The sequence below is a fragment of the Lissotriton helveticus genome, chromosome 7, assembly GCF_964261635.1.
Source record: "Lissotriton helveticus chromosome 7, aLisHel1.1, whole genome shotgun sequence".
In the NCBI taxonomy this organism is placed as follows: Eukaryota; Metazoa; Chordata; class Amphibia; order Caudata; family Salamandridae; genus Lissotriton; species Lissotriton helveticus.
Window position 1 is genome coordinate 454669450 of NC_136068.1, and position 20258 is coordinate 454689707.

The 20258-nt window shown below is 44.7% G+C and overlaps 2 protein-coding genes across 3 annotated transcripts in view; one reads left to right on the forward strand and one right to left on the reverse strand.

The window, feature by feature from the left end:
- The window catches only part of PAGR1 (PAXIP1 associated glutamate rich protein 1), a 206110-nt gene that overhangs the window by 16487 nt on the left and 169365 nt on the right, over nucleotides 1-20258 (reverse strand). Inside the window, exon 2 of one of the 2 annotated variants that reach the window (XM_078652400.1) lies at nucleotides 1784-1862. In XM_078652400.1, the coding sequence (XP_078508526.1) occupies nucleotides 1784-1862 (79 nt within the window). Of the gene's footprint in view, nucleotides 1-1783; nucleotides 2032-20258 lie in introns of those variants that run through there. The other variant, XM_078652401.1, reaches the window with a different exon arrangement.
- KIF22 (kinesin family member 22) overlaps nucleotides 2387-20258 on the forward strand; it is a 242721-nt gene continuing 224849 nt past the window's right edge. The window contains exon 1 of the mRNA XM_078652399.1: nucleotides 2387-2594. The gene's annotated coding sequence lies outside the window, so the exon portion shown is untranslated. The remainder of the gene's footprint in view (nucleotides 2595-20258) is intronic.

Consider the following 20258-nt stretch of genomic DNA (forward strand, 5'->3'; position numbering starts at 1 on the left):
TTGTTGAACGTTTTAACAGGGTTTTAAAGAATACCATTCAATAAGCTATAAGTAATGATTTGGATTGGCCTACACAAGTGGGTAAGGTGGTTTGGAATTACCGCATTACTAACAATAATTCTACTGGAATTTCTCCATTTGTATTAATGAAAGGTAGGAATCCACGCTCAAAAGCAATTCCTTCTTGGTTATTTTCTAGTGAAGTCAAACCTTGGTCTAATGAAAAAGTGAAAGCACGTATGGAACTAGTACATGATAAAAGTAAAGAATATCATGACTTGAAACGTGGCTCCAAGCAAGTTGAGATTGATGTAGGAGATTGGATTAAAGTCAAGAAGCCAATTAAAGTTCAGAAAGGTGAGTCACAATTCTCTGAACCCTTTCAAGTAGCAGAAGTTTTAAAAAAACTCAGTTAGACTTAGCAATGGGAAAGTTTGGAATCTGAGTAGGATTGCTAAGTGTAGACATACTTTCTTATCACACTAATTGGAAGCCAGAAGATTTGGACGCAGAATTGAATAGTTTGTCTGGGAACAATGAGTTACTAAATAATTCTGGAGTGATTAATTGTTCAAATATAAGTGGAGTTCCTTCTTCTAGTGAAGTTGTGAATTCCTCAAATGATAGTTCAAAGGGAGTTGATGTTTCTGATAGTTCTAGTTCAGTTTCTGTAAATGAGGACTTATCTTTGTGCCGTCATTCCTCAAGGAAAAAGATGGTTCCTCTTTGGCTTAAAGATTACATTGTGAATAATAAGTAGTTGAATAAAAAGTAGTATCAATTATTAAAATTGTGTTAGATTTTAAATTTTTGTTTTATTAATTTATTAGGATAAGGGGATGTGTTGTGTTTACATCTTAAAGGTACTGTATCTTTAACTGTATTCATTCCTGTTATGTCATCTAGAATATGGAATGTTACACATGTCATATTGTATTGCATCTTTTGTAAAGCTCAGTTGAACCTGTTATGCTGAATCTACTGGATGATTTGGAATAAGCTCTTCGAATAATTAAAGGATTAACTTCAACTCATACTGGATTTATTCTTCATTTCACAGCCATAGCTGTACCATACGCATAAAAACATGTCCGCAAAAAGTTTCAGGATAGATGTGCGGTTGACTGAAAAGCCCAGATATGGGTCTGCTCATCATTAACTGTTAGTCTAATAAGATTCTTGGTGTCATAAAACACATTGTAGCTATATCATGTACAATCATTGTACATGATATAGCTACAGTGTTTATTATGAGACCAAAAATCGTATTAGGCAAACAGTTAATGTCAATGACTTGATTAACCAACTACCCATTGTTACAACACCCACTTGGCTAAAAAAACCTCCAAAAGAGGTTTTAAAGCAGTATGTAGACCTCGGCAAAATAACGTCATAAATGGTATGGAATACACCAAACAATGGTAGTACTACCTAGTTGTGCAACGTCACGAAAAATGCTTAATGTGTCTGTATTTTTAAAGGTGGCAATCTTATTTACAGCCAGTTATTTATATGCGACACGGTATTACTAGCTGCCACCTTGCTCCATGTCACCAGCATACGACGTTTACTACCCTGTTATTTCATTTCACAACCTTATATATCCTGACTTATTAAATCTTGGTTTGCGTACACTAAAGCAATTTTACTAAAACTCCTGATATTGATGACCTGTAAAACAAAGAGTAAGGCACATTGTGTCATTTAGTGAAGCACCCTGTGCTACATTCATCACGCAGTTTACGGTTAAAACAATTCCATGAATATTAATAAAATTCCATACTTGGCAATTTCTTTCTGTTTGAGAGCAGAACTGTCACATCGGGAAGCTGGCGGTCCTTGAGATACCCATCTTCTTGTTCCTGAAAATAATCATTCACAAACGCGATTTAGAACCAAAGTGAAACAAAACACCCATGCAAGTTGTTTTACCCTCACATGATGTTAACCACTGAGAATACTTTATAAAGATCTTGCAATTAGTCAGAAAACTGAATCGGCCGCCATTTTAGTAGTGGCTTCCGACTACCTACATCCTACTTCCGCTCGACATAGTAGAACGTCATAAAAGGCGGACACTGTTAAACATACTTGCTTAAAATCGATTTTAGGTATATACATAAAGACATGTTAAGGTGAAGCCTGGTGGTTTTAGTTTCGGCACAGTACTCCAACGCTTAGTGGTCCACATAACGCCTCCGATTCTTACCAGTTTTAAAGAGAATCGAGGCATTTTACCCCTTTCTGTAATGGCCACCGTGCCAATTTACAACGTATTACGTTATTAGCATTACGGTAGCCTGGCCGTGCTATGCTGCGGGCCTTAGTCCCCTTTTCCTTTCAATCATCCAATTGTCTCCTTTGTTAGCAAGATCAACGTTGATTGGTCAGCTTTTCCCAACTTGTAGCACCGGGCGCGTTCTTAAGGAAGGGTGCTGATTGGCTCATACTAGAGTGCGAATTTCAAAATTGACTTTATGTTAAAGAGCGAAGGAGTGCGAGAAAGAAACCAACAAACATAGTTTGGTGGTGGCCCGTGGACTACACAACAAGGGAGCGGTTCTGAGGGATTTTCTGCGGTAGTCGAGAACCAGGTGGGTAGGAAAAGGATTAAATGTGAATGGTCACGACAAACTAAGGGTGTGCTTCAGCCGTTACTTGTCCCCCCATAATGCAGCTCTCAACTGTTCTCTGTGTTTTTATTTATTTATGCATTTTTATAAAGCGCGGACTTTACCCGAAGGTGTCAGAGCACTGTACGTTACATGAGAGAACTGTTGCAGGAATAGAGCAAACAAAAATAGCATGAACAGACTGTATAAGCAAAAGTAAGAATAAATGACACATTTTACAATGACTAAAGTCTTCTGCTTTTAGTAGAACCCAATCAAATCAATGGAGTTCAATATGCCCGTAGAACATTGCCGTTTTCGTAAAAGCGTAACAAGTTTGAAAACCTCCGGAAGGATTTTTTTTGTGCAACGTTTAGGCTGCACTTTAGTAATGAAGTGCCTTCGCAACTGTACGCGTATAAGTTCTATTTAGCGGCGGATTACGCAGACGTCGAAGGCACATTATGAATAATAACAAACGGGTAGTTCAAGTCTTCAATTACTCTGGCAACTGACACATACGGAACCCTCAGAATATTCAATGAATCGCACATTCTCGGCACTACAGAATATATACATCTTCAGTTACTCTGGCAACTGACACATACGGAACCCTCAGAATATTCAATGAATCGCACGTTCTCGGCACTACAGAATATATACATTTCCCGTGCAACAACCTTGTTTCAAGACAGGACGCTAACATACCTTTTTCGGCAAACAAAGAAATTTGAAAAACCATTCCAAACTGGAGCCCGATTCTAAAAACCTTAATGAACACACCAGTATCAAATGTGCAAAAGAGCGTGTTCACTGTCATCTCACGTTTAACCTAGGGGTTTTTGCTGATCGAGGCAAAATACACATGTGTACGCAGATACCCCTTCAACTACATTGTATTATACTAAAGGCGCCCTGTTTTCCATTTTTACAGATAAATACAGCCAGAAATCCATGTGTGCTTTTTGCGTTTATTTTTAAAAGTGGATAAATACAGAAAAGTGTGCTTCTTTTAAGTGACTCTGCACTATCTTTAATACATTGTAGCACAACAGCTGAGCAGGTGCACACCATTGGAAATTAAAAAGCAGGATAACATTTCCTTGAATAATGGCATATGTCAACATACATTTGTTTATAATGCTAATATTAAGTGGGTGTAGTGTTACGTAATATTTGGTAGCTTAAATGGCTAAATCACGACCGATCAAAGGAGTACGTGTCTATCAGTTAAATAAAAATGGAAATGTAAAGTTTTACATCATTTATACACAAAATAAATATGGATAAATACAGGCGGAAATGTTAAAAAAAAAATCATGAAACTGGGAGCCCTAATTATACTGTAATTGTATTTATATTGCGCTTACTACCCCAGACGAGGTGTTGAAGCACTTTTCGGTGAGTAGCACGTTACCCCAGAACACAAAAGGATTAGTGGTGGAGTAGTATAAAAAAATACTAGTTAAATTGAGCAGTGGACATGCAAGTCTGTTAGTTGTATTGAATAGAAAAATGGAGGTGGAAAGTGGAGCCAGACACAAGACTGTTAAAATAAAATTACGGTACGCCAGTACATAAAGCTGCCTCTGCTTCTGCCCAGCTCCAATGTCCCTCAGCCAGCACTCTAAAATACAGAGCTGACAAGGACAGCAAGAGCGAGACATAGAATGGAGAGTTCACCATACAATAAAATCAATCATAGCATTTATATACGCGCTACTCACCCGGAGGGTCTCTAGGTGCTTGGGGAGGGGGTGGTCCGCTACTGCTCGAACAGCCATGTCTTGAGCTGCTTCCTGAAGGCGAGGTGGTCTTGGGTCAGGCGGAGGTGGGTCGGGAGGGAGTTCCACGTCTTGGCGGCGAGGTAGGAGAAGGATCTTCCTCCTGTGGTGGCTCTTCTGATGCGGGGGACGGCGGCGAGGGCGTGGTTGGCTGATTGAAGCTGGCGTGTGGGAGAGTAGAAGTTGAGGCGGCTGTTGAGGTATCTTGGTCCTTGGTTGTGTAGGGCTTTGTGTGCGTGGGTGAGGAGTCGGAACGTGATTCTCTTGTTGACCGGGAGCCAGTGCAGGTCTCTCGTGTCCGGAGATGTGGTTGTGTCGGGGGATGTCCAGGATGAGTCTTGCAGAGGCGTTCTGGATTCGCTGGAGTCTCTTCTGGAGTCTGGCAGTGGTTCCGGCATAGAGGGAGTTGCCGTAGTCCAGTCGGCTGGTGATGAGGACCTGGGTGACCGTCTTCCTGGTCTCGGTGGGGATCCACCGGAAGATCTTGCGCAGGATGTTGAAGCATGACGAGGAGACGGTGTTGACTTGTCTGGTCATGGAGAGGGAGGAGTCCAGGATGAAGCCCAGGTTGCGTGCGTGGTCCGTTGGTTTGGGTGCGCTGCCTAGGGCGGGGGCCCACCAGGAGTCGTCCCAGGCGGAGGGCGAAGGTCCCAGGATGAGGACTTCCGTCTTGTCTGAGTTCAGTTTCAGGCGGCTGCTCTTCATCCACTCGGCTAAGTCTTTCATCCCTTCGTGTAGGCTGGCTCTGGCGGTGGCGGGCCGTTGGTGAGGGAGAGGATCAGCTGGGTGTCGTTGGCGTAAGATGATGAGGTTGTGCTGGCATGCGATGGCTGCGAGGGGGCTCATGTAGACATTGAAGAGGGTGGGGCTGAGCGAGGAGCCTTGAGGAACGCCGCAGATGACTTCGGTGGCTTCTGATCTGAAGGGGGGGGGGGGGCGGACTCTGAGTCCTTCCGGCGAGGAAGGAGATGATCCAGTCTAGTGCCTTTTCTTCGATTCCGACGTTGCTGAGGTGCTGCTCTAGGGTGCGGTGGCAGACCGTGTCGAAAGCCACGGAAAGGTCCAGGAGGATGAGGGCCGCTGTTTCCCCGTTGTCGAGCAGGGCTCGGATGTCGTTGGTGGCTGCGATGAGGGCGGTCTCGGTGCTGTGGTTGGCCCGGAAGCCGGACTGCGAGTGGTCGAGGGATCCATTCGTCTCGGAAGGCGGCCAGCTGCTTGTTGACGGTCTTCTCGATGACTTTGGCCGGAAACGGGAGGAGCGAGATGGGACGGTAGTTTTTGAGTTCGGTGGGGTCCGCTGATGCTTTTTTCAGTAGAGCGCTGAGTTCGGCATGCTTCCAGCTCTCCGGGAAGGTCGCTGTGTCGAAGGAGGTGTTGATGACGTCCCGCAGGTGGGGTGCGATGACTGAGTCTGCCTTGTTGAAGACGTGGTGAGGGCAGGGGTCGGTTGGAGATCCGGAGTGGATGGAGTTCATTGTGCGTAGGGTTTCCTCGGTGTTGATCGGGGTCCAGGCGCGGAGTGGTGGGGGTGCAGGTGCTGTCGTGGGGTGCGTCAGCTCTGTGCTGAAGCTGTTGTGTATGTCCGTGATCTTGTTGTGGAAGTAGGAGGCGAGGGAGTTGCAGAGGTCTTGTGATGGGGTGATGTCGTTTCCGGCGCTGGGGTTGGAGAGCTCTTTGGCGATGTTGAAGAGTTCCTTGCTGTTGTGGGCGTTGTTGTCCAGTCGTTCCTTGAATGCAGTTTTCTTGGTGGTGTGGATCAGTTGGTGGTGTTTTCGAGTGGCGAGCTTGAGGGTGGTCATGTTGTCTGGTGTTGGGTGTCTGCGCCAGGCTCTCTCGAGGGCACGGCAGTTTCTCTTGGAGCTCTTGAGTTTGTCGGTGAACCATGGTGCTTTCTTGCTGCCGGGTCTGCTGGGCGGGGTCCACAGTGGGGCGAGGACATCTGCGCAGTTGCTGATCCATTTTGTGAGGTTGTTGGCGGCCTGGCTGGGGTTCGCTGAGCTTGCGGGGGGGTCCTGGCTCAGGGAGGCGGCGAGCTGGTCGGCTGTGATCTTGTTCCATCTTCTGCGTGCAACCTGTTGCTGGTGGTGGTGTATCGTGTTCTTTTTGTAGCTGAAGTGGACGCAGCTGTGGTCCGTCCAGTGGAGTCCGGTGGCGTGGCTGAAGGAGATGGCTTTGCTGGAGGAGAAGACGGGGTCGAGGGTGTGTCCGGCGTAGTGGGTGGGGGTGGTAACCAGCTGCTTGAGCCAGAGGGTGGCGAGGTTGTCCAGCAGGGTGGTGGTGTTGCGGTCGTTGTTGTTCTCCAGGTGGAAGTTGAGGTCCCCGAGGAGGATGTAGTCAGCGGAGGGGAGAGCGTGCGGGCTGATTAAGTCGGCGATGTCTTCGCTGAATTGTGTGCGTGGTCCCGGGGGTCTGTAGATGAGGGTGGTCTTGGGGTCGGTGTGGATCTGGAAGTGCAGGTGTTCGGCGGCTGTGAGGGTGTCGTTGGAGTTGCTCGTGATGCGGATGGTGTTCCTGTGGATGATGGCGATGCCTCCTCCGGTCTGGTTGCCGCGGTCCCTCCGGATGATCTTGTAACCATCTGGGATGGCGATGGCGGGTGCTAAGGAGGCGTTCATCCAGGTTTCCGTGATGAAGGCGACGTCTGGTAATGTTGTGTCGAGGAGGTTCCAGAGCTCGACGGCATGTCTGTGGATGGAGCGGGTGTTGATCAGGATGCAATTCAGGTGGTTGCTGTTGGTTCTCGGCTTGGTGGGTGCGGTGCAGGTCCGGAAGCAGGAGAACTTGAAGGAGTGGCAGCTGAAGGGTCCGTGGGTGCGCCTCGGGGCGGCTTGGTAGCAGCCAGGGATCCCGCTGTGGTTGAGTGCAAAGAGTTCGGTGGCGTCGTAGGTCAGTCTGGTCATCTTCCGTCGGTGGGGGCCAGGGGTCCTGGCACTGGGCGCGGACGGGCTTACCTTTGGCGCGCCCGCTGCACGTACGCACGGTCGCCATTTATGGCGAAGTGGGAGGGAGGAGCAGCTGGGAGGCGGGCGCAGGGAGGGTACCGAAGGAAAAGGGGGCGTGGCCGCACGCGGGGAGCGGGGCACGGGGGGGGAGAGGGAGACCATATGGGAACAGGCAATCTAACAACATGGGGGACAGACAGTACAGAATGAGGCACAGAACGAGAAAAAAAACAGGCAGAGACCAAAACAATCGCGTTATTACGGCGTAGGGTGGGGTTGTCGGGGCGGGCTCAGCGAGGCTGAGAACAGCAGCGGGGAGGAAACGCACACGCTACAGCTGGTGGCCGTGCGGCGCGGGGGTGTCCTGAGGGCAGGTCACACTCGCCTGCGCCGCACGGTCGCCATTTATGGCCAAGTGGGAGGGAGGGAGGAGCAGCTGGGAGGCGGACGCGGGGAGGGTACCTAAGGAAAAGGGGGCGTGGCCGCACGCAGGCGGCGGGAAGCCTTACAATACTTACAATATAAGACACACCTCCCCCCGCAAAATACAATTAATGCTCCTCATCACAAAATACGTCAGCTGTTTAGGTTTAACACATCTGTTTGTCAGAGGGCACAGAGCACGGTAAAGGAACACCATTATTACGAATAGGTTTAGGTACAACCGCATCACCCTCAACACCAGAATCCTCAATAACAGGAGGCCCAGCGCAACTGTTTGATGCATCACACTCGTACATCACCACTGACTCCGAACCTTCAATAATGAAAGACCCAGTACACATGTTGCGCCCCCCCCCATAATCATTATAAACAGTACCATCGGGGAAAAACATCTAAATCCGAATAAGTACTTGGAGAACCAATAATTTCTCTAACACCCTCCCTACCAGAAGAAGACTTTTTTTTTTTTTTTTAGAAGACCGGTACCTGCTGGTAGCAGCCTTCATCCACTCCGGGTTACACTTAGTTCTAGTACCACAACCCCACATGACCTCAGATCGAGAAACCTCCAAAGCATTATGAGTAGTTCAATACATCCACATAGTTTTGAAAATTCGAACCTCCCAATCAGAAGCATTTTGAATAGTTTAAAAAAAAAACCCTGTTAAACCTTTCAATCATACCATTACCTAATGGGTTACACAAGGAAGTTGTCCTGTGTTTAATACCAGTCTTGTTGAAATATCAGTCAGTAACATTGGACATAAATTGAACATTATTGTATGTAATGACCTGCACAGGTAAACCTTCTTCAATGAAAGTTCCGTCAAATGTCAATCTCATTGGAAGTAACCTTAATGACTACCTTAATTACTGCAAAGAAATGGGACTACATAGCCCCAAAGCCAATTGCACAGCATCATGCCGCAACATTTGCGTGCATGTATTTTCAACGCTTTCATCAATTATTTAATTTTTCACTCTTAATAAAATAAAAGAAATATTTTCACCTAAAATTCGATCAGGCTTTGACTTTATTATTTAGCGTTCACTAGTGTGATGTAAATATATGCACATAACCCGGTGCTTTTTTCCTTCTTTCTAAAAAAATAATTTGGACTTTGGGCCAGAGGTGTGGCGCCGCGGCCAGGGCGACTGACGCTGGAATCTGGGGATCACGGTTCGATCGCCGGCGGCAGGTTAGCCCAGCACCATGTGACTCTGGGCAATAGCTTGCTTAATCTTCCCGATGGCCCCCAGCGCCTAGAGACCCTAACGGGTGATTGTGCGCTTTACAAATGTGGATTATTATTATTATTTGACCTTTTGCCTCCATTGACATTCTACCCTGCCTCCCAAATAGGATTAATTGACTTGTTAACCTACTCAAATTCAAAAAGCTTTATTCAGTACATTTTGCATGACCATGAAAGCATTCTAAAAATAAAAATATATTATTTACAGTCAATATTAATTTACAAATACAGTCCATATTTAGATAAAGATCCAAGGAAACAATTTAATATAAGTCCATTAAAATATTTTAAAATCATTAATCTTAAAATACATTTTCTCATAAAATGCATTCAATTATTAGTATCAGATGTTATACATATTGTGCATTACGTTATCCATCTTCAGTTCTCATAATTTTCATAGGTTAAAGCCGCCAAATAAGAAAAAGTATTTATTTTCTTAATAGACATTTGAATGAAATTGCAGGCAGCATTCATAATTTTTTCATCATCTAGGCTACATATAAAGTTAAAAGCTTGTTTGTGATAATGGTATTTATTTACTAGAAAAAGGTTTCAAAGTGCATTTACGAATGTCCCTGAAAAGAAAACCCAAAATAATAAATGCTGTGGTTTGAAGACCTTTTCCATCACAATGACAATTTGGTAAAACATGGTACCTTCTAATCTTAGGGAACACAACTAAATAATGTACGGTACCAAGTCTTAATCTAGTCGGAACCTATGCTGAACCTTATTTTTTACTGTAATAAGGTAGGATTGTATGCCCCTTCAAAAAATGGGCGCTCATAGTAAGAAATAATACTTTGTTTTGTACTTGATTCAGCCTCCCTTACTAAGTCCATAGCAGCAATAAGCCTTGTGTTCAGGTATCTTACTATGTTCTTGAATAGACATAGGTTCCTTAGGCTCTGGAGTTAGTTTGCAGATTTTTAATAAAGTTTGTATATATTAAAGCCACGATATTTTCCTACTATTATCTAGAGCCAAGCAATCAAGTATTATGCTCTTAGTGAACCTAGCTTCTTCTCTCGTCCAAATCCCATGCCATCATGTTAAACCAGCTGTTTTTTTAAGATCGCTCATGTAGGGGACAGACCATTCTCTATGAACTAAGCAATTAGATGTAGAACTTAGGACTGCTAGCAAATGTTTTAAGAACTTATTCCCTTGTGTTTGGAGAGTAACAGTATTGGCTCTCTCCCATAAAGCTGCACCATAGCATGCAGTCGAAATTGCTTTACTTCTATTTAGGGTGAGCATTTCCCTTATGGGTTGATTTCCCACTTTTTCTGAGAATCTAAAAATGCCCTCTATGCTTCGTATACATTTTAAATTTGATGAATTAATGTGAACCCCATGTACCATTTTCATCAAACAGTAAACCCAGATAAGCAAAACGTGAAACTCAATCGCAATGCCATCCTCCTAATGCTTTTTTAGGTCTCGCCTGTCGATGCGCATGCGCATCGAGCTTGCGAGACTATGGGGGCTTATCCACTCTTTATCCAACTTGCAAGGAATCGTGGCGATTCCTTGCAGTGCCCGTGACTTTTAAGCTCAATGCGCATGTGCATTGAGCTTAAAAGCGCGTGCACAGCCGCCCGCATTCCTCCGACACCTTTGAAGTGAAGCTTAGCTTCACTTCAAAGGCCCGGCTTCTTCACACCCACATGCCGCTCTGCCCCGCTCCGCCCCCTCCCCTGAGTCATCCTGCCTGCCCAGACTTCTCCTCCCCCCTACTTACATCCCGCTTTCACTTGTTAACTTTACCGCTGTCCGGGTGGTTCAATGTTATTTCTTTAACTACCTGCTCGTGACTGCCCGTCCTCGTGCTGGCACTGTGCTTTCCTCTGTGAACTTTAGGACTTCTCCATATAACTGTGGCATTCCAGAAATTCGTCATTGGAACGCAACGTGCAACGCATTGACCCGACGTTGCTCTTTGATTGCACACCTAGAAACCTTGACGCGCAAACCAGCTTCATTCTCCTTGGCTGACACACCCAGCAGCCTTTACAGACGGACAACAGCGTGTACAACAGCTTTGTGCCAATACTAACGTGCACACCAGCTTTGTGTCCATTTTATGTACACAGCAGCTCCATGCTCTATCGCTCACGCGCACAGCGACGCTGTGTGCACTTTAATGCTCATTCGCTGGCACGCACAGCACATTTGTGCAAGTATTTGCATGTCTACCCTGCAATCCTTTCGCTGATACGCACAGCTTGATTTTAAAATTGTGTGTATAAGTTACAGTTCACTCGCTGATGCACACAGCAACTCCGCGGCGCTGACGCGCACAGTTGGATTTTAAATTGCGTGCCTACTTTACAGTTTACTCACTGATGCGCACAGCAGCTCCATGCTTTCTTGCAGACTCGCACAGCAGTGCCCAGTGCAGACTTTTACGTTCTTTCGCTGACACGCAGAGCACTTTTGTACAAGTATTTGGTCGTCTACCCTGCAATCTTTTCGCTGATACGCACATCTTGATTTTAAAACTGCGTGTCTAGTTTACAGTTCACTCGCTGATGCGCACAGCAACTCTGCTGACGCGTTTAGCTGGATTTTAAATTGCGTGCCTACAGTACAATCGCACAACACTTTAGTACAAGTATTGCGTGTCTACTCTGCAATCTTTTCGCTGATGCGCACAGCAACTCTGAGTGCAGTCTCTTTCAATCGCTGACACACACAGCACGTTCCCATCTAATTGTGTGTATACAGTACAACATATTATATCCTATGTCTTCATTAACAATATAGTGTATCTGTACTGAATATATATCCAGCATTTCAGACTGCATTTCAGAGCTTTTAGAAATGTTTATGGCTTTTTTTTTTTGAAATTCTTTAGCATTGGCTACAGGAAACAAAAATGCTAAAGATTTACAAAAAAAACCCATAAACAATTCTAAAAGCACTAACTCTAATGCTGCGAGACCTATTGCATTTCCAATGCTTGTAATCTTCTATTTTTGCCACAAGTCATGACAAAGGTTTTGGTTATGTTCAATTTTAAATCCTTTTCAGTCATAAAATGAGCATTTTTCAATCAGGCATTGCACATCATTTGCCGTCCTTGAAATAAGGACGGCATCGTCTGCATAGAGGAGCACTGGAGTGGGGAAAGGTCCTACTTTCGGTGCATCGGCCTTAAGATTCTGTAGACAACAATCAACGTTATTTATGTATAGTGTACAGTCTTATCCCAAGAGTTACCCTGAAGTCAGGCGTGCAGTCTCCCTTTAAACCAAATCGAACTCTGGATAACAAAGTGTAAATCTGGGATAAATAAAAAACAATGTCTTTGGGGGCACCTAACTCAACCAGTGTTTGCCACAATTTATCATGCTTTACCAGGTCAAAAGCACTGGTGAGGTACACAAAACAAAGATGCAGGGACCCCCCTTTTGATAAGTTATATTTTCCCAGCAGAAGATTCAAATTAACACTTTCTATTGTCCCAATACCTCTCCTAAACCCATACTGGGCCTCTGAGAGGATGTTCTTCTCAGAGGCCCAGGTTTCTAGTCTTCCCAGCAATACTCTCCCCATCAATTTCGAGGTAGAGTCTAGGAGGGATATGGGACAATAACACTTGGCATTTCCTCTGTCCCCTTTTTTTTTTTATTAAATATAGGAACTAAAATGCTTTCAACCCAAGATGTGGGCAATTTTCCATCAAGAGTTGCGTTAAAAAAATTCAGTAGGATAGGTGACCAGAATTCAATGTCATGCCTAAAAACGTCAATTGGGACCCCATCGGGGCCAGCGGCTTTACCACTAGCACATTTATTAAGTGCCCCTGTAATTTCTTTTAAAGTTATCTGGGGTATCCCTACAGGTTCAACTGTTATAAAAAAAAATTCTCCTTTTGCGGGGTATTTACCCCTCCTGGATTAAAAATACCTTCAAAATGTGTTATCCAATCTTCTATTGGCACTAAGACATCTATCTTTACCGCTGCAACATCTCTAACATAAGTAGAATTGTTTGTTTTCCAAAATAAGGTTGTATCCCGAGTTGTTGCCTCTTGTATTAACTAGCCCCAGGCCTCTTCGCGGATCTCGGTTTTCCTGACATTTAGAGCTAAATTATACTTTCTCCTTATGTTTCTTATTTCAGAAATGTTCCTAGGTTTAATTTTTAAAATTTTCAATTCTCTATTCAACCTTGAACATTCCGGATAAAACCATCTCTGTTCTTGATTATACATTTTATTGTTTTGTTTTTAAATCATCCGCTATTTCAGTGATATTGGAGAGAGCACCAATAATATCTGAATTAGTTGATGAACTATCTAAACAGGTATCCATATCGTGCTGTTTTTTCCCTGTAAGATTTTCTATATACAAAGAGGGATTTACTCCTGACCATTTTAGTGAGACTCAGTTGTTACCTTGGGTCACAGTGTTTGTATCAGCTACCTTCCCTCTTTTAATCCTAGGTGTATCAATCTTCAAGGTCAAGGCTAAAGGGTGGTGATCGCTAAAAAAAGCTTGCGCAGACTGTAAAGGATCCGACTAGATCCCTGTATTCAGTAACAATAAAATGGTCAATAGTTGAAAACTATCTAGCGCCTACGAATGTATGGGTGGGCGACTGCTCAGCAGCATCATATAATTCCAAAATTACTAAATTGTATTTATGGATGGAAGAATTAATAGCTTCTCCATAAATATCATGGCGGAAATGCGAGATTTAGTTACCGTAATCATTTAAATGACAACTTTGTTTCCCTACTATGACTTCACATTTTTCAGTGTTAAAGTTGCCAGCCCATATGAGCATATCGTCACCACTCCTCCCCCCCCCCCCCCCCCATCATCCCCATCCCCTTCAGGAAACCATCAAGATCCTCTTCTAGAACAATGGACAGTTTCTTACACCCCCCCCCCCCCCATTAACTTGATTGATAACATTGTGATGGTGTGCGATTTCTTTTATTTTTTTTGGGGGGGGGGTTTAAACTAGGGGAGAAGATGCTGAAATTGCGACTGCTAGGCCACCTTTTGCACGTCCCATTCTAGATGGTGTGGCATGTGTGCATACAGTTTGGTAGCCGGTTATTAAAAAGTTGTGCCACATTTTTTGGGACAAGATTAAAGCACAACTCTCAATTTTTAGCCATTCCTCATTATTTAATTTGGCTTTTACCCCTGCCACATTCCATGATATTATACTTCGATTCTCTTGCAGGTGTTGGCATGCACCATCCACTTGTTTGGTGCTCATAACTTCCCTTTCACAATCTAATGGCTGCTGTTCCAAGGGTAGCTTTCTAGCGCAATAATCTTGGGCGGACATCCTACTATCTTTTTCAAGCTGTATCTTATTATACTTAAAGTTAGCTTTCTGGCCATCTGGTTTCAACTCGGTGTCTTCCATTACATCCTTTGTAGTAGCAAGTTCTTCAACCGGAGTTATTTCATTGTTGATTATCCCCCCACAACACTTTTCAAAAAGTTAGGTACCTTTTTTTTATTTATTTTTTTATATACTAGTCTTTCCTCCATTTGGCACTAATTTTCTCTTGCCCATGCTTTGCTATCTTCACATTTGTATGATCGGCGACTTCTTACCGGTATGATGTTGCCCCTAGGGCCAAGGGGGGTGGCCCAGCCCAGCTCAGCCTTGGCCTGCCGCGGACGGACGCAGACGGGCTCGCCCTTGGTCTGGGCTTCCTCCACGCACTCGTCCCGCGTTGCGAGAGTCGAGGGTAGGTTTTAAAGCTCCTCCAGGCGCTGGTGAGTTGCGTGGCTGTTGAGCGCCTCGGCCGGGAGGCAGTCTGGTTATTATAGTCCTCTGGGGCTGGGTTTGGCGGCTCTGCAGGGCAAAGGTATTTTAAAAATGAAACCGCGCTGCAGGTGATGAGGGGCTTGGAGACACTGAACCCGCGCTGCGGGAGACTAGAAGGAATTGCAGATACTGAACCCCTACTCATGCAAACTGTACTATATTCATTGTGGCAACTAAAACCATTTTGTATTCAGAGCATGGGGAAACGAAAAACTGTGGAGGGAGCCGGGGTAGGGGGCATTGAGAACGGTGGTGCTGGTAAGGGGGAAAAGGCTAAGAAATTGCGCAAACATGCAGTCAAACTGTGTTTTGGACAGAATAGACACGCTCATTAGCGAGTGTGAGAACATATTGGTAGCACACTCGTAGCAATTGCAGCCAAACCCCCTCTGATCCCAAAATCCCTGTTCGCTTACCTACCGTCCTTACTATGTTTCAGAAACCAGCTTGTAATGGACCTGGCAACTCAAGTAAAAACAAAGAAAGCGATTTGCTGGGATACAAGGGAAGGTAACCACTGACCAAATAACCTGTAAGGAAGTCACCTCAATGAAGCCCACTTACCCATGCACTAATGGGTTTGCCTCACTTGCGCCCCTACCGATCTCACTATTGAACAAGTGATATTACCAAGTACCCTGCAAGGTGGCATCATCGTTGAGCGACTATCTTACGACATACTAATGCGGCAGCGAGACTCATCACTGGATCAAAAAAACTCATATCTCCCCTGACTTCAAATCCTTGAACTGGTTGCCTCTTGAAGCCAGAATACAGCTGAAAATTGCCTGCATGACGCACAAGGCTATACACCTGAAATCACCCAGCTACCGCTCTCATAAGTTGACAATTTCCGGGGGGTCAGAACTACCAGGAGTTCAAAAAAATCTTCTGCTGAAACTGCGAAGATTCCGGAAGGAAAAAACGTACAAACGCTCCTTCTCTGGAATGGCGCCCAGGATTTGGAACGCACTCCCTCCTGAAACGAGGCTCATCTCCTCCTCCCTTCTTTTTAAGAAAGAAGTCAAAAGTATCCTTATGGCTAAATACACTTGAACAATGCGTTTGAATTACACTGCGAACAGTACTCTAGTATTTTATTATGATATAGCCTATATATTCCTCTGCACGTATGTTGTGACCTATATTAGTCTGAAATGCTTAGATCCTTTTTTCTCCATCTCTGTATAATCACAGCGTTTTTGTTGTCATACGCTCCAACTATGCCTGGCTACCTCATACCTGTACTATACGTAATATTTTTGCTATGTACTGGAACGTGATCTTGATGATGATTACACCTGCCTCTGTAAAGCGCTCTGTTATCTGCAAAGATCTTGTTCGCGCTATATAAAACTTTCAAAATAAATGAATACTTGGGCCCATTGACTCCCTAAGGTCGGAGATTCAATCTTTGAAAAGTAGGATTGAAGAGCTTACGCTCTTGGTGAAGTCATTGCTTCCCCTGGCTCGACTTGGACACCAGCCTGAGAATCGGGCTCCTGCCCAAGCCCAGCAAACTATCTCTAGCTGGGCCAACCTGCACCGAAAGGGCAGTTTTAGGCCAAATAGTCCCTCTACCTACAAAAACTCCCACAAGCCCACATCGTGTCGGGTGTAAACTTGAAAGTCCGGGTAACCCCAAGTCCATGACAAAATTCTCATGTTATTAGCTACCCTAACTAAGGACTACCATACCCTAGGTGGCTGTCATCGAGCCATGGACATTGTCAAGCCTATGCATTCTCCTTTGAAACTGCCCTCAAGGGAGAGAAACATACACCCTACCGCCACTACAAGGCCCTAACATTTATATGGTGAACGTAGCTAAAATTGGCCCAAATCACGGTAGAGAAAGTTCAGACTCTTTGACCAATAAAGTCATACATTGGGTACGTCATACTAGAGGCTGTCGCTCAGTGATTCGTGAAGACATCATTGGGGCACTTAGATGCTCAATTCCTGCCCAGCCCTATGATTGTATTGAACTTACTTTTTCCAATATTGATTTGGCAGAAAATCTCTTGGCTTTAGAATTTTGAACTTGCTCCTCCGTCACTTCAGCTATACAGTTTAGACTAACACAAGCACCCCCAGAGGTCAGGCTTCAAACTCAGCTAGAGGGTTGCTCAATACTGTAAGCAGTCAATTGACTGCTTATCGAGCCCACCCACCATAGAGAACAAAGTATCCTGCCCCCTAGACATACTTATAGCCCACATGAACTCTTTGTCCGTTCTACTAATAAAGGCTCGTTGGATCAAATGGGGGGGGGGGGGGGGGGGGGGCGTCAGAGCATAACCTCCAGGACTCACATGAGATTGTTCCTTGTGTGTTGCAAGACCTAATAACATCTGATTCTTTAGATCAATCTTGTAACCAAACCTTGATCTGCACCAGACATTGACCTGGTCATACGCCCACAGCATTTAAAAATTCCATCATGGAATGTGGCAGGGCTAGCAAACAAGTTACTACTCCCACATTAGAACAACTTGATCGAGGATCATGATATATGTCCATTTCAGGAGACTTGGAGCCTGATTCCACTATAGAAATCCAGTTACGCTTGTTGTTGTACACCAGCAACTACTAAAGGTAGAGGGTGACCGTCGGGCGGCCTGCTCATTTGGGTGAGCATAGCTCTTGGCTGCACAATCCAGTCCAGCCAACTCAAAGTCTAGACATTTTGAAACTTACTATCGAAGGACCCTAGGGGAAGGGGGTACCTTGGAGCTGTTTAATGTTTATATCGGAGGCACCAAGGGAAGCCAAATATCACCTAATGTTACAATCCTAGAACATTTTCTGTGTCATGCCATAAGATTTAGATTTTTACAGCCTGGTAGGCAGAAAATCTGTCTTTTATTAAACACACCGAGGCTAAGATTATCCCCCACTAAGTACCCACACTGGGAAACGACTAAAGTGAGTTTTTTTTGTCTTGCTCCCAGATTAGAATTTTCAAGGAACTAACGGATGACTAGACTAAAGTTAAAAAAAAGAATTAATGTATAAGTTATCTTGTTCGCTGCACAAAGAAGGGAGTAGACTGCATGTGAAGGCACTATGTGCACTGTTGCCACGTTTTTTGTTTAAGTTCTCTTCAATTGTTGCTGCTGTGGGCTGTGCAATGAAAGATTTGCATAATCTTAACCTTTGTGTCTTCAATAAAATCCAGACTTTCTGCTCACCAGGCTGTGAAAAATATAAATTTTGCAGGTAGCACAGGAAGATTTAATGATGGTGCTCAGTGAAGGAGTTAAGCAACGTGATCATTTGAGTGAGGAAGGATACGGGCCCATAGACCCATTTGAATCTCGCGAGCACTTGGTTTTTTTAGGTCTCGCCTGTCAATGCGCTTGCGAGAATATAGGGGCTTAACGAGAGCTTAACTATCGGGCGATTTCATGCTGTGCCCTTGAAAAGCAAGCGCATTGACCTAAAAGCGCGTGCACATGAAAGCCAGCCATCTGCCGCCAGCATCTTCACTTGGGATCCGCTCCGCCCCCTGCTGCATCAAAGGCTTTAATTTCGACAGGCTGTGTTGCATTTTTCTCCATTTCCCAAGGCCCCCCCCCCCCCCCCCCCCACAGCAATGCCAATTCTCTCGTTTTCGCCTCCCCACCCCATCCTCCCCTCTTCCCCACTTTTCTTTTTCGCTCTCTCGTGTTTCTCTCCCCACCCGCTCCACTCCGCACCACCGCTCCACATCAAAACCATCAGCCTCCCTCCCACCCCAAATGCCTGCTCCCCTGTTCCCTCCCACTCGCTCGCATCCCACCCCCCACCAGGCTCTTGAAGCACGACGCTTCATCTACTGAGAACTTCACACTACAAAGGAATGCTCTCCCCCCCCCCTCTGCGCAATGCCACTCCAAAGACTTTTTTTTTTATTTTACACCCCATATGCTCGAGCCTTGGCATCAGACTTCAAAGGGATTCCCCCCAGCCCCCTGTCACCAGCTCTTCCGGCCAAAGATGTGGCTTGTGACTGTATGCAGGTTGGCTGCGGAGTCAAAGCATGCTTGCTGCCTCTTTCGAACTGCTGTAAGGTCTGCATTTGATTAAGAAAAGTGGAGGCAACTTCATCGTGCCTTTGACAGTTTGTGCTATTTCACCGTGAGGAACCCGTAACTCCACACCACTGCTCAACTCCACCACCGCTCAACTCCACACCACTGCTCAACTCCACACCACACTCTAAACAATACCACTCAGTGCCACATAATTAACACCACACAACTATATGCTACATAATTACACTGCACTCAATGCAACATACACTCCAAATACCACTCAGTGCCACATATTTACACGGCACAAAACTACTCTACTGAATACAATATACACTCCCCATATTACCACTCAGTGCCATATAATTACATGCCACATAATTACTCTTCTCAATGCAACGTAAATACACTCCACAATACCACTCAGTGCCAAAAAAATTACACACCTCATATTTACACTCTACTCCATGCTACTCAATGCAACATAAATAGACTTTATCTGTCTATCACCCTTCTATCTATCTCTCTATCACCCTCACTCTATATATCGCCCTCACTGTCTATCTATCGCATTGCCACAGCATCACTTGCCGCCACAGCATCACTTGCCGCCACAGCATCACTTGCCGCCACAGCATCACTTGCCGCACAGCATCACTTGCCGCCACAGCATCACTTGCCGCCACAGCATCACTTGCCGCCACAGCATCACTTGCTGCCACAGCATCACTGCCGCCACCACTCAACAACTGGTTCAAATATGTTCTCTCAAATGTTTCAAGCTTCATTACAAATGTCACAAAAAGATGTTAATAGTTCACTTCTGTTCTTGGATTTTCGTCACAATAAAATACAATGAACATAATCTTTACAAAAGTTATTTCCAATAGCTATTGCCATTATAAATTACAATAACTTTTAAGTATTATAAAAAAAAGCCATTTTTATTTGTAATATATCAATACATCTAAGTCACGTAAATACAACACATATTGCATTACAAATGCTATAGGTGTCACATTTGCAAAGTTAAAACTATTGGCATTGTAAATGACAAAGCTACTAATTTCGCTATTTTACAAACCAACACGTAAATTAAAAAATGTCATTTACAATACCAATAGCTCAAACTTTCCTAATGCGAGACCTATTGCAAATGCTTGTCACAATGAGCCTGTAATCTCAGATTATGATTCAAGGAATGGGTGACAAAGTGAGTATTTCCAGTAACTGTGTTGTGCAGGAGACTAATGAAGTCTCTTGCATTAGCCAAAATTGCTGAGGACTACATATTGCTCAAGATCTTGACCGAATAGAACACAAGGTTGGGTGCATCCCGTCATAGATGAGTAGATAGGTGGTGGTCAGCAGTGGTGATATAGGCGATGAGAGTGGA